The following is a 13,114-nucleotide window of genomic DNA, read 5'->3' as shown; positions in this document are numbered from 1 at the left end:
TTCTTCCAAATGTTTTCAATCTTCGTTGAAACTAACTTTGAATTTTACTCTATATTGAAGTTGATATCGCGCTTTAGGAAGAAGCCTAAATTGCTCGCCTTCAAAATTCTACCAGACTACCACCTTCGGAATTCTCTATCCTTCAAAATTATAGTCCACATCTAAACAAGAGTTCATGTAACTTTTTTTGAGAAAGATAATTTTAGATATACATCTTTCAGAAGCTAAAATCACGACCAATTATCGATCTTAACATTCTCACATCTAAACAAGAGTTCATGTAACTTTTTTTGAGAAAGATAATTTTAGATATACATCTTTCAGAAGCTAAAATCACGACCATATATCGATCTTAACATTCTCACTTTCAACGATAACTATGATAATATTTGTTAGGGTTTTGAATGACAAATATAATTAAAAGATGCAACATAAAATAAAACATTAATGTGGTTCACGGAGATAACAAAAAGGTCTATGGCATATTATCAAATTCCACAATTCAAAATGAGATATGTCAAACAAAACGAGTATTAACTTGTCTAGAATATATATATATATATATATATATATATATATATATATATATATATAGAGAGAGAGAGAGAGAGAGAGAGAGCTAGGTTCAAATGTTTTTAGCAACTATTGTGTGCCTAAATGCACCAATGAGAATTCAAGAAATAATAAATAATTAAATAAATCATTAAAGGGTATTTTGGACCTTTTGTACTTTTAATTAAGGAAATCATTTAATTGAAATCATTCAATTAAGGAAATAAACTAATCATTCAATTAAGGAAATAAACTAAATATATTTGACCTAGTTATGTTTGTGGCCGAACACTTCATCATCGGCATCAACACCATCACCATCACCGATTCTGCTTCTTCTTCTACAATCGACGGATCCAAAAGGGAGCACATACTCTCGTCTCGCAATCGATGATGGACTTTGGGGTCGATGAGGCTGAAGAAGGGGATGCGGAGGAGCAGTGGCGCTGTTGTGGGGTCCGTGAACGCGAATGAGAAGCGAGGAGCGAACGGTGAGGAAATCCCGGCGATTGCAGGTACTTGGACGGAGGTATGCTCCGGCAGCCTCCTGTTCTTCTTTCTCTGGTCCGGTAATCCAACAACTAGGGGATATAACTGGAAATTATTTTATCTCGATTTTGATTCAAGATCGAGATTGTGTTCATCATCTTATTAAATTCGATTTCTTCAATGGTTTATTTCTTTTCGATTGAAGAAATATTCTGATACAACTTGCACTTCACAGTCATAAGTTGGATTTTGTTTCGAAAAAGTCAAAATTGGTGTTCATATGAACAAGGAGGTAATGTAAATGTGTGTTTGTTTCTTGAATTCATGACTGGGAATGAATGCAGATGTGTGTTGATGATTCAATCACAACTCTTGAATTCTGTATTCAATCACAGCTCTTGAATTATGTAATGTATTCTATTAGAATTTATTTTATATAAATGTATTTTGTTAAAATGTTTGAGAATAATTGTCAACAACAAGTATATTTGTGTAACTGGTAATGAATTTGTGATACTTTATGGTTGACTTTATAGTCTCTACTACATTCTGTCAGAATTTATAGTTTTTATTTTCTACTATATTCTGTCAAACTTTATAGTCTTTAATACATTCTGTCAGAATTTATAGTTTTTATTCTGTTAGAATGCATTGAATTTTTTAATTTTTGAAACTTGATTATGTTTTCTTTGTGGATTTAGGTTTTGAAGAGGCTAACATTGATGTGGAGAAGGAAGAAAACATAGAGAACGAGAGTGTATTATACCAGAATGTGTTATGCTACAATATATAAAGTGTTGCTAAAAAATAATATTATCTCAGAATAGATTAGTGTTTTTGTTAGATTTTGATGTTTTTTTTCTTTTTTCTTTCAGAATTTTGTTATTATTCAATGAATCACAATCATACAATGTAATTATTTGGTATATTATTAGTTCAAGAATTGATTTTGTGAATTCTTTTCAGAATGTATTTACTAGTTTATGGTTGACATTCTGTCATTCTGACATAATAAAATCGAAAAATATATTTACTAGTTTATGTTTAACATTCTATCATTCTGACAGAATAAAATCGGATTTTTAATTTTGAATTAATTTAAAATATTCATATTTTTAAAAATAAAGGAATTAATTATCCCTAAAAATCCGAAAATTTCCTTTTTTAATATAGGTTAATTGACTAAAATGCCCTTATGCTGAAATTTGTGTAATTATATGATATATGTTATCCTATTCTACTATCATAGACCCTCAGATCATGACCTTTGATTATATTCCATCCGATGGTTCAGATCTGTGCATTCTGGCACACAATAGTTACTAAAATAAAAAAACCTAACCCTATATATATATATATATATATATATATATATATATATATATATATATATATATATATATATATATATATATATATTAATGTGAGAAAACTATGTTAATAGTTAATAAAATAGGGTTAATTACTTATTTATGTAATAATGTTTGATGTTTTTTTTCCAATTTATGCAACAATATTATTTTTTATACAAAATATGCAACGATGGTTTAAAATATGGCTAGATGAAGCAATGAGTAAATGTAAAAGACATTCATGTTCACTTGCACGTTTTCCATGTGTTTCAGTTTCAAAATGTTTTAGGTTATCTTATCTCTAACAACTAAAAAACAATATGCTCAAATCCGTACTTAAATCATGAAAACCTATAAACCGGTAACTAAATCAGGAAAGGATAAGGAAATAATGTTCTCAATAAAATATTATATATGTTGATTTTCCTGATAAAAATGTTTAAGAGGTTGTAAACATTGGGATGCATTTTCTCGATGCTTTCTATCAATCTTTTTATGAATAGCTTTTTATGTTATTATTTTTCCAATTATAGATAAAATATGATGAAACTTGACTTGGTTTTATGTAAAATGATTAAAATCAGACTGATATATGTAATAAAGCATTTATATATGCTAGAAACGATAATATTATTTTTATTTTTGGTTTTTTTAAAAGGGATTTTCCTTATATCGAAGCCAAGCCGTTGTTGAAAGGTTGGCTTCTTCTTCCCTCTCTATAAACAAACAATCAAACTGAAGGCTTGTGACTAAAGTAAAATAATCCATATCTTATGTGTATATTTTATATGTCAAGACACTTTTGCTTTTTGTAAAATATAAAGAAAAAAGTTAGAACGTATTTCCATATATAGTATGAACAAATGCACCTTGGTAAGTGAGAAAATAAGATCGCTAACTCCTACCATCTTTAATTTGTTGCAATGGAGATTAGTGGAAGTTGGCAGAAATCCCGAAGCCGGAGCCTCCGATTGGGTCGGAATTACTCACGGAGAGAATCAAGTTCTCAATCATCTCAACCAGAGCCAATTACATGGCTAAGTTTTTGGAGAAAGATTGTAAGGAAGAATGTCGACACAAAGAAAAAGAAGAAGAACAAGGAGAAGATTACATGTTATGTTTACTCATATGATCGAGATGATTATATGAGAAATTTTGATGAAGGGTCTGTGAGGGACAATACTGACTTGTTATGTCGATCTTTTTCAGCTCGTTTTGCTAATCCATCAAGGAAAGATTTGCTAGTGTAATCAGTAATGGTATGTTTGTTGAAGTTAGTTCCAAGACCTTTTTTTTCATGTTTTGTTTTGTAAATTTGGTACTTATATCTGAATCTATTACACGCATGGGTTAATTGGTGTTATTGAGAAATATTGGTTTCAAGTTTCAACGTGGTAAAAATTCAGTCAAACTTTGGTCTCGATCAGAAGGATTAATTTGCCATATATATCATGGAATTATGGAAGTACATTTTATGGTATAGTTGTTCGTTAGGTACATGCAAAACCTAAAAAAACACTTGGATGCTTAAGTTAACTCAATGTTTAAGGAAAAAAATTAGGGGCAATTATTAATCTAGCCAAATTAAGTAAGTGATTAACAATTTTTAGCCAAAAATTGGGATTTGTCCCAAACTAGCCCACGAAACCGTAGGTGGTTAAAACGGTCTATTGTTTCGCCCATTTACCTACTGTTTTGATTTTAGTATATAAAGATTTTTTTTTCATTTTTCACTACGAAACCGTAGACGAAAAAATGGTTTATTGTTTCCTCTGAGAAGTCTATTGTTTCCCAAAGAGTAGATTAAAAATGATCTGCTGTTTCGTCTAAAAACCTACGGTTTTGTGGTTTTTTTTAGGTATTTGATTACTAATTCATGTACTTTGACTACTATATCATACCTACTATATATTAAAAAAATCTCTTTTAGAGTAAAAGTTAGTGTTTTTTTTTTCATCTTAAAAAAAAAAAAAAAAAAAAAAAAACCAAAGTTTTGGACGAAACAGTAGATCTTTTTTAATCTACTCTTTGGGAAACAGTAGACTTCTCAGAGGAAACAATAGACCATTTTTTCGTCTACGGTTTCGTAGTGAAAAATGAAAAAAAAAATCTTTATATACTAAAATCAAAACAGTAGGTAAATGGGCGAAACAGTAGGTCATTTTAACCACCTACGGTTTCGTGGGCTAGTTTGGGACAAATCCTAATTTTTGGCTAAAAAGTGAGAAGTCATTAATGAATTTGGTTAGATTAGTAATTTTCCCAAAAAATTAGTATATTATCCACTTTAAACAAAAGTTTACTAAAACCCAAAAGGTTGAATGCAACCAAATCCTTTCGGGCTACACACCCAACCCAAAGGGCAGAGGTGACAGCCCAACCGAGCCCTCAGTTTCGGTCCAAAATTGACCCGAAATTTGTTTTGGGTGGGATTCCAATTTAGACACCTATTGAATGAGGTTTTGAGAAGAGTTGATCAGAGGCCAATATTTTAAAAACCGGTTTGAACCGGCTGGTCGAACCGGTTGGACTGGAAACCGGGGAAGAAAGCGGTTCAACTATCACCGGTTTTATGTCTATTTCTGAACCGGATCGAACCGGCCGTTTTTTATAAAAACAGGTTGAACCGGTTCAATTAAACCGGTTGAACCGGTTAAATTGAATAAAAACACATGAAATTGAAATTTTTTGCATAATAAACTTTTGTAATTTTTTCACATTTATTAAGATTTTTTTGAATAAAAGCACATGATAAATGCTATGAAGTTTTTTGATGCGTTTATATTCATCTAGGACTTTATTTTCTTTTTAATGCATATGGATTGATGTAAAACTTATGGTTATGAGTTATATTAATGAATTTAGATTGATTTACAACTTGTTTTCATGTATATTTTAATGTTTGAATTTGTGGACATCAAATTCTTGATTTGTGTATGTATGTATGTGTAGGAAAATACAAAAAAAAATGAAAATTATAGAAACCGGTTTACTCAGCGGTTAAATCGGTTGAACCGTAAACTGATCACCATACCGGTTCAACTAAAAAAACGGTTTTAAAAACATTCAGAGGGGCGAGGTTTGGTATCCTTAGCCCAACTGATTCCTACCGTTTCATAAGCAATTACATACCAGACTTTGACCTGCATAACTTGTATATTAAATGGGTCGTTGGCAGGTTCACGGGTCAATCCGTCAAACTGTTTATTATATTAGATTTATATAAAAAACACATTTTTGTTTCTTCACTCTTTTGAATATGAATGAATTTTGTTTTTGGGAGAAGTAATGAGAATTTTGTCTCTTTTGCATGAAGGCTTTTAAGTTTTTACTTCTTATTCGTGTATTGATATTTGAATTGAAATTGGATCGAATGTCAAATAAACAAATCAACACTACAATAGTAATGCAACAGTCCAACATCAACATTATATGGGTCATGTTATTTTGACCTGTCAAACCGTTTAATCATACACGGGTTGTGTCCGTTTTTTGGCATATACACACAACCATTTGATTAGGCAAAAAGTGCAACAAGATCCTTGTATAATAATTGTATTAAAGCATGTAGGTCGGTTGGAACAAAATGCAACAAACAAAGAAACAAGTAGAGATGATAATAAAAGTATAAAGATTTAGCAAGACATGATTACTGTCTAACAAAGTCTCAAGTCTTAATCAAATCTCAAAGTACAAAGAAGCAAGAAAGATGAGGTCTATCTCATTATGCCATGATCTTGGCAGATCTGACAAACAAGCTGTCAACAACTTTACCCATGTTCTGAATGGTCTCCAGAGTGGCAGGAAAGATCGCATCAGTCTTTGGATCATCAAAGATAATGAGGCAACCAACACCCTGGTCCAGTGTCCCTGCAAACTTCTTGTCCAAAATCATTTGCGACAGTTTCTTCTCCACATGATCCAACGGCAGCTCAATCAGGCTCGCAATGTGACCAATCTCAACCCTTGAAAATGGCTCAATCAACCTGCAACAGTTTTTTTTTTTTAACCAATTTCACAAATCAATAACTACTAAACTACAGTTTTTGCTCCTTCTTTTGACGTTTCATAACGATTTTGGTCCCTAGATTGTAAAATCTAACTAATCAATTGCTAGTTTTTTTCTTTTTGAAATGACCATTTTGCCCTTGGACCAAACCTAATGAAAACTGTATACCACAAGGACCAATTTTGAAATTTACTAATTACATTTTTTGGTTCCCCAATACAGCTGAATTTTTTTTCAATTTTGCTTCTTAAATGTTCTATACCACTTTTGGGACCAAAATTGCAAAATAAAACTTTTGTAGAGCAAAATTTACAAAGCCATCTATACCCAGGGATCCAAAATGTAATTTACTCTTAAACCTAACTAATCAGTTGTTACCTTTTCCATATGTCCATTTTGCTCTTGGACCAAACCAAAAAAAACAACATTATACCACATGGACCAATTTTGTAATTTTTCTCTTAATCTTATTATTAAACCATTTTCCAAAATGTAACATGAATTATTTTACAAGATCTTTAAAAGGATCAGTTTTAAAATAATTTTTCATTTAAAATGACCATTTACAAAGTGGTATACTGTATATTTCAGGTTTAGTCCAAGAGCAAAATGGTTATGAGACAGCAAAAGTGCAAACCAATTCTTTTGGGGACCAAACCCAAAAAAAATACTAACACCAGGGACCAAAATTGCAATTTACACTAATAATAATGATGATGAATACTATGTTGCTAACCTGCATAAGTTTTGCTCCAACAGTGTGTCATAGAGAGAGGAAAGATGCCTATGAACAATCGGGTCTTCATCCAACTGTGCCTTGAAATCTTGAAGGGCAGTTTCAAACAACTTCAAAGACCTTTTTGAATAAGCATCAGCAACAGCTTTCATTGCATCAAGTTCTGGGCCTAAAAACTTCAAAGCTTTTGACGAAATTATCCCTGCCACATCATCAGCCTGGTTCACCATGATCTTACATAGCAACATATACTTCAAACTATACACTGCTCTAGGATCATCAAGTGCATTAAACGCCTCAAAAGCCTCAAAGAAATAACTGTATGCAGTTTTATAATCCTTCTCTTCAGCATGAAGAATCCCACTCTGTAAATCAATGGTTCCCTGTTGTGCAGGTGGGACATAGATTGCATTTGCAGCTGTTCTAGCAGCAGTAAGTGCAGCTTTTGCCTTTGGGAGGTTTCTCAATGAGAAATGCAATTTACTTTCTAACAAGTCAATGTCAACAAGAAGCAACTTGTCATCCAGTCTTCTCACTTCCTTTACCAAACCAGAAAGAAGAGTTAAAGCTTCTGAATACTCCTTGCTGTCCATTAACAAAGCAGCAAGTCTTGCTTCAACACGTTGCCTCAAGAAAGTACGTTTCTCAGATCGGGTCCATTCCACCATTTCTTTACATAATGATATTTGGAGATCAGTGGAATTTGGTATCTTTGCAACGGAATCGATAATTCCCCTAACTATTTTTGCTGTTTTGGCTTTGGGGATGAGTGAAAAGAATGGTCTTAGTGTGGTTAAAAGACCACGGAGATCTTCTCCTCTGTTTTCTTCTCTGAGGTGTTCTGAGAGTTTTGCAATTGCTTGTTCTTTAACACGCAGTGATTCAGAAGAAGATGCAGGGTTTTCTAGAATACGGTAGAGTATGGTGATGGCTTCAGGTCGGTTTTTGGCTTCTGAAGCCAAATCAAGTGATTCTGTTGTGGCTGGAAGATATGATGAAGCCATATCTATGCTGAAAAAAAAAGAAGCAACAAAAAGTTCCAAGGGATCAATATCACGCTGTAATTGAACCCACAAAAGATATAAAAGGCAATTCTTGCAAATCTGAAGTTTCATAACGACTATAAAGTGACAGAGTACCTCAACATAGAAAAGAGAAAACAATTGATGCTACCCATGGGTTCAGATAAATTATATGTCCTAAAAACTCTAAATCCTGATTCAAGTTACCATGAATATATCAATGAAGAGCAAAAACCATATTCTAAGTTACAAAAACTTTAGGTCTTGCAAAGCTTTGAGTTTCATTACAACTTTAGGTCTCATCTCAATCTCGTAGGTCCTTTTCTAATCAGGTCATTGAGATTAAACCCCCAAAATAGGATGAAAAAAAAACTAGACGGACGAACCTTAAGTAAACCATTCAACAGATCGTGCTTAAGGAAAAAACATTGAGAAACCCTAATGTCAAATGCCGAACAGAATTGGAAAAGAAATTACAGAGAATTAAGCAATTTTACAATGGAATGAAGTGATATAAACATAGGCGCGACTTAGATTTGGGCAAAAACCCTAAATCGTAATTCAAGTTAACTACATGATATCATTAGATCGACTACCACTAAGAGCCCATAATAAAAAATAAGAACTTCTCAGTTTAAATTAAAACAAAAGAAAATCAAATCGAATGAATGAATACCGGAGTGAAGGCGTAACGATGACCGGGATCGGAGATAACGGACGTCGGGGAGTTTCGTTGCTTGTGTGAAGGAATAAGATAGAGAGAGATGCAGAAAGAAGTCTTGGGAAAAAAGAAAGGGCTACAAATTTAAATTCTTTTCTTATGCTGGCCACTTAACTATTTTCACTTTTTATTTAAAACAAAAGAAGAGTTTTTTTTTTTTTTTTTTTTTCTAGCGTAAATTACCATTTTGGTCCCTCTAATTTTGTGGTTTTTACGGATTTCATCGTCAAGAGATTCTATTTATTCTTTATGTTCTTTGTGGCTTTATTTTGTTTTAGATATTATAATTCGTGCTCGCCTCGACTAAAATAAGTTGTTAAGATTTTGTAAAACGAACTTAATTATATACTTATTGTTATGTATATCAATGGTTTCAAACCCTTCACCCTAACCACACATTTCCCCTCCATCTCACCCCAACTCCCCACACTTTTGTGGATGCTCTAATGCCTAAAAATGTGTTTCATTTGTGCTTTCTCTAGTTCAGTATCGTCGATGTACGATATATGCTTTGATGAGGTACGTTGTGAAAACAAACAAGATAAGTTACATTGTGAGCTTGGGTAACTAATTGTTAACCCAATCGAACAATATCATTATGTGTTGTTCAATGTGTTGGTGCTCATCTAACCCATATGGTCATCTTCGAATCTATTTGAACCAATTTAATAATGAGACAAATCTATAAATTAAACCTAAATCGACCAAATACCACATAAAGTTGTTATTCAAGGATTAATGTATTTGAAGTTGATGTAAAAAAGGTTATGAGAATGATGGAGATATGCGAGACCAAAGTCATGGATAATATATGGTCAAGAATCTTGAGTGTTCGAATCATGCTCGAGCATTTTTCAACAAATGGATCTTAATATGATGTTAATGTCGAGGGTTCTTGCAATACTCTCATTGAGCCTCTTTGTCTTATTTATACTTTTTTCACTTTTGCACATCCAACATCCATTATTATGTATACTTATTTTGCTTTATCACAAAGTTAATAATAAAAAATAAATGAGTATTATTCAATAAGTGTCAAAACGTTTAACCTTATTTTGTAAGTGTTACGACATAAGATTTTAAATCTCCAAAATTCCAAATTCTTTAAGAAATTTGAAATCCCACATTACAATTACCAATTCAAAGGGAGATTTTGGATTCAGTTTGTATGACTGATAGGAATCTAGAATTAATTGGCCCAAATACTATTAAAGCAAGAGTCATATCTAGAAAGCCCAATAAGGGGTAAAAGAGAAAATTCATCTAGGTTGACTATGGCTAGGATTATAATAAATAGAGAGAAAGGTTACAGAGGGGGATGCCTTAGATTTTTGTATGTAATTTTGATACTCAGCATCGGCTCTAGCTTTGGGCTATAAGAGAGGGTTTTCCCTGGAACAATCGTAGATTGTGTAATCGTTCAATATATTACTTCTATTTCATCATCTTCTTTCTTTCAATCTTTCTATGTTTGATCCGATTTCATCAAACCTAAATTTCTGTTCTTCATCAATGACCATCATTTGGGTTTTCTATACATACCAAAATGTTGTGGTTTTTAAAGATCCGACTTACCGAAAGGATCTTATTGTAACGCCCAGATTTCGGGGCTAAGCATTATCAGATGATGTAATGATGTAATAGTCTAGGTCAACTATTGTAACTCTTTTGAAGTAATAAAGATGAAATATTTGAATACTATGTGAATTATGTGTATTTGTGTGCTTATAATTTAATTATAAAGGTATAATTAATAAAGAATAAAAATAAGCGTCAAAATTAAAGTGTGAGATAAACCCGATATCTTTACATAAAGTTGTAGAGTACGTTCCCGCCTACGCGTGGATATAAAGAACGTCGAAAACGGAGTTCTTATGCAAAAGATACGACAGTTTTAAGAAAATCAGACAGTAAAACACTGTTTTTCTGTAATCGCGTAAAATCGAATCGATCCGTTGAGGTACTTACGCTTTGCCGACGGGATTTCCGATAACATTTTTGGACTCAGGTTATAGTCTATTATTTAATTTCACACTCGAAATATTTTTAACAAAAATATTTACAAAAGTCACGAAAACGGACACCGCGAGCCGTTTAGACGCAAAACTTCAAACGCAATTTTCTGGAGATCCGTAACTCCAAAAATTAATCTGTTTAATGTTCCAGAATCCTTGAATTAAACCCTATCTAACGGTATTCTCGAAAAAATTTCTCAATGCACGGATCTCGAGACACCCGATTTTGTGTGTTTTGGGCAATTAAAGGAGGAATAACCCATGTGGACCCACATGACTTGCATGGGAGAAAATCGCCAGCCAATTGCTTCTCCTCTTGGTCTTGTCCACGTGATCTTCTCCTCATCCTCACTCTTTTGCTTGCACACTTCAATTTGTGAGTACATTGCTTAGCTGGAGGCATGGCTCAAACTTGTATGTGAGTGTGTGTGTTTACTATAAAATGAGGCTTAGACACCTTCATTTCTCACTCACAAAATCTGCCATCATCTTCCTCTTCGTCCCCTCTCTCTCAATCTTAATCTCTCCCTCTATATCCCTCTCTATCTCCCTTAGATTGAATAACCACCATTTCCACCACCCACTGTGTGACAACCCGAAATTTCCATTTGAACAAACTCTACCGTCTAGCACTTCAATTAAAAGTCAAATTCTTTTCCGCTAACTTTTAACTCGGTTTAAAGTCCGGTTGGGTATTTTTAATTTTTTGTTTTCTTGAGAGAACAAATTAGAGGAAGTATACTTTAGGATTAATTGTGCAACATTTAAGTCACAAAACTCCAAGAGTTGGGAGTTTTCGGCCCAAAATAGTGTTAGGGCCGAAAACCCTAAAGGGTATATAAATGACACTTAGTCATTTTTAGCCATTTTTCCCATTTCCAAGTCAAGAACAATTCTCTCTCAAGTATCATCCGAATTTTTGTCAAGATCTTCAAGATTGTAAGTGTTTCCTTCCTTGTTTAGTTGATCTCTTCCATTATCTAGTGATCTTACATGATTTCATCCATGAAATCATTCCATTTTCTTAGATCTTCAAGTGTTCTTCATTTCACCAAGAACACACACTAGTGTGTTGGGCCGAAAACACCCTTCTTTGCTTCCATATTGTAAGTATCTATCTCCTATACTTGTTATTTAGTAAGGATACTTGATTTAGGGCCTTGAAATCGACGTTTATCCAAGAACAAAAGGCGTTTTCGGTCTAGTGCATCTCCTTAGACCGAAAACCCTTATGAAGGGTGCAATATGACTTTAAACCTTTCCTAAAGCTTAGTCATGAATCTATAACACTTCATTGGTTGTTGAAAGCCCTTGTAAATCACCTTATGCATCAAAGACCATGAGTTTTCGGTCAAAACCATTTGGACCGAAAACCATATGGACTGAAAACCATATGGACCGAAAACCTACTTGGACCGAAAACTCCAATGAAAGGCCATACTCCCTTTAGATGCAACCCTAATGTACTCCTAGCACTTGAATCAAAGTGTTATACATGTTTTAGGGTGTCTTTACTTAATTAATTAGTTGTTAAGTGACTAATTGGATACATATATGTGTCAACATATGTTAAATAGGATCCGTGTGTGTGCTCAAGTCTTCACTTGACACTTAGCATCCTATACCATCCGTTCATCCAAACCACTCACTACAGGTGAGTTCATACCCTTAATCAACCTTTTAAATGTTTTTAAATGCTTTTATGGGGGGGGGGGGGAATACAAGTTGAATCAAACTAGTTATAATATCAATCACATGTGAATTATGACTTGCAAACGAATGGATTTTCTATACTTTTAACTGCTTTGTCAACAAAACTACTTCAAAATGGTTATCAAACTCTTTTACATGTTAAACTGTTTATAAAACTTATTCTTGATTATCAAATCTTTACTTTCAACTCTTTAAACTTATATATTGCCAAATCATGTCTAATGCATATATAGTTATATAAGTAAGGTTTGAAGGACTTAGGACTGATAACTCACTTTATTTCCTGTTCCTTGTTTGGTTGTGGACTTATAGTACCCTGTTGTTTGTCCGACTGTCGTTTGATCCTTAGTTATATATCATATATATGTGCAGATATAAAGCTTTTACTTCAGTTCCAACCCTTTGGGTAGCAAAGGTGTATATGCCAAGTTACTTATATAACATTACTAGTAAACTATAATAGGTATAGTTTAGGAGTATACTACTCACTATTTCTAATACTATG

At 33.0% G+C, this 13,114-nt stretch overlaps 1 protein-coding gene across 1 annotated transcript; it reads right to left on the bottom strand.

Moving 5' to 3' along the window:
- Window positions 1-5,993: 5,993 nt before the first annotated feature.
- Window positions 5,994-8,973, bottom strand: ATS9 (non-ATPase subunit 9). The gene is made up of 3 exons (XM_079055603.1): window positions 8,837-8,973; window positions 7,139-8,149; window positions 5,994-6,379 (listed from the first exon to the last, which is right to left on the bottom strand). Exons 2-3 carry the CDS (start codon window positions 8,140-8,142, stop codon window positions 6,118-6,120), a joined length of 1,266 nt encoding a protein of 421 aa, XP_078911729.1. The 5' UTR covers window positions 8,143-8,149; window positions 8,837-8,973; the 3' UTR covers window positions 5,994-6,117.
- Window positions 8,974-13,114: the final 4,141 nt, after the last annotated feature.

This window comes from Lactuca virosa, chromosome 6 (genome assembly GCF_052849685.1).
Source record: "Lactuca virosa cultivar CGN04683 chromosome 6, Lactuca_virosa_CGN04683_v6, whole genome shotgun sequence".
Lineage (NCBI taxonomy): Eukaryota > Viridiplantae > Streptophyta > Magnoliopsida > Asterales > Asteraceae > Lactuca > Lactuca virosa.
Note: the sequence above shows the minus strand (reverse complement) of the source record. Positions and strands in the feature narration are given on the sequence as shown.

Bases quoted from the DNA above. Each gene is read 5' to 3' on its own strand.
- ATS9 (XM_079055603.1), bottom strand. From the start codon at position 8,142: ATGGCTTCATCATATCTTCCAGCCACAACAGAATCACTTGATTTGGCT. The intron at 6,380-7,138 runs GTTAGCAACATA...AAACTGTTGCAG, and splicing joins TTGGAGCAAAACTTATGCAG to GTTGATTGAGCCATTTTCAA.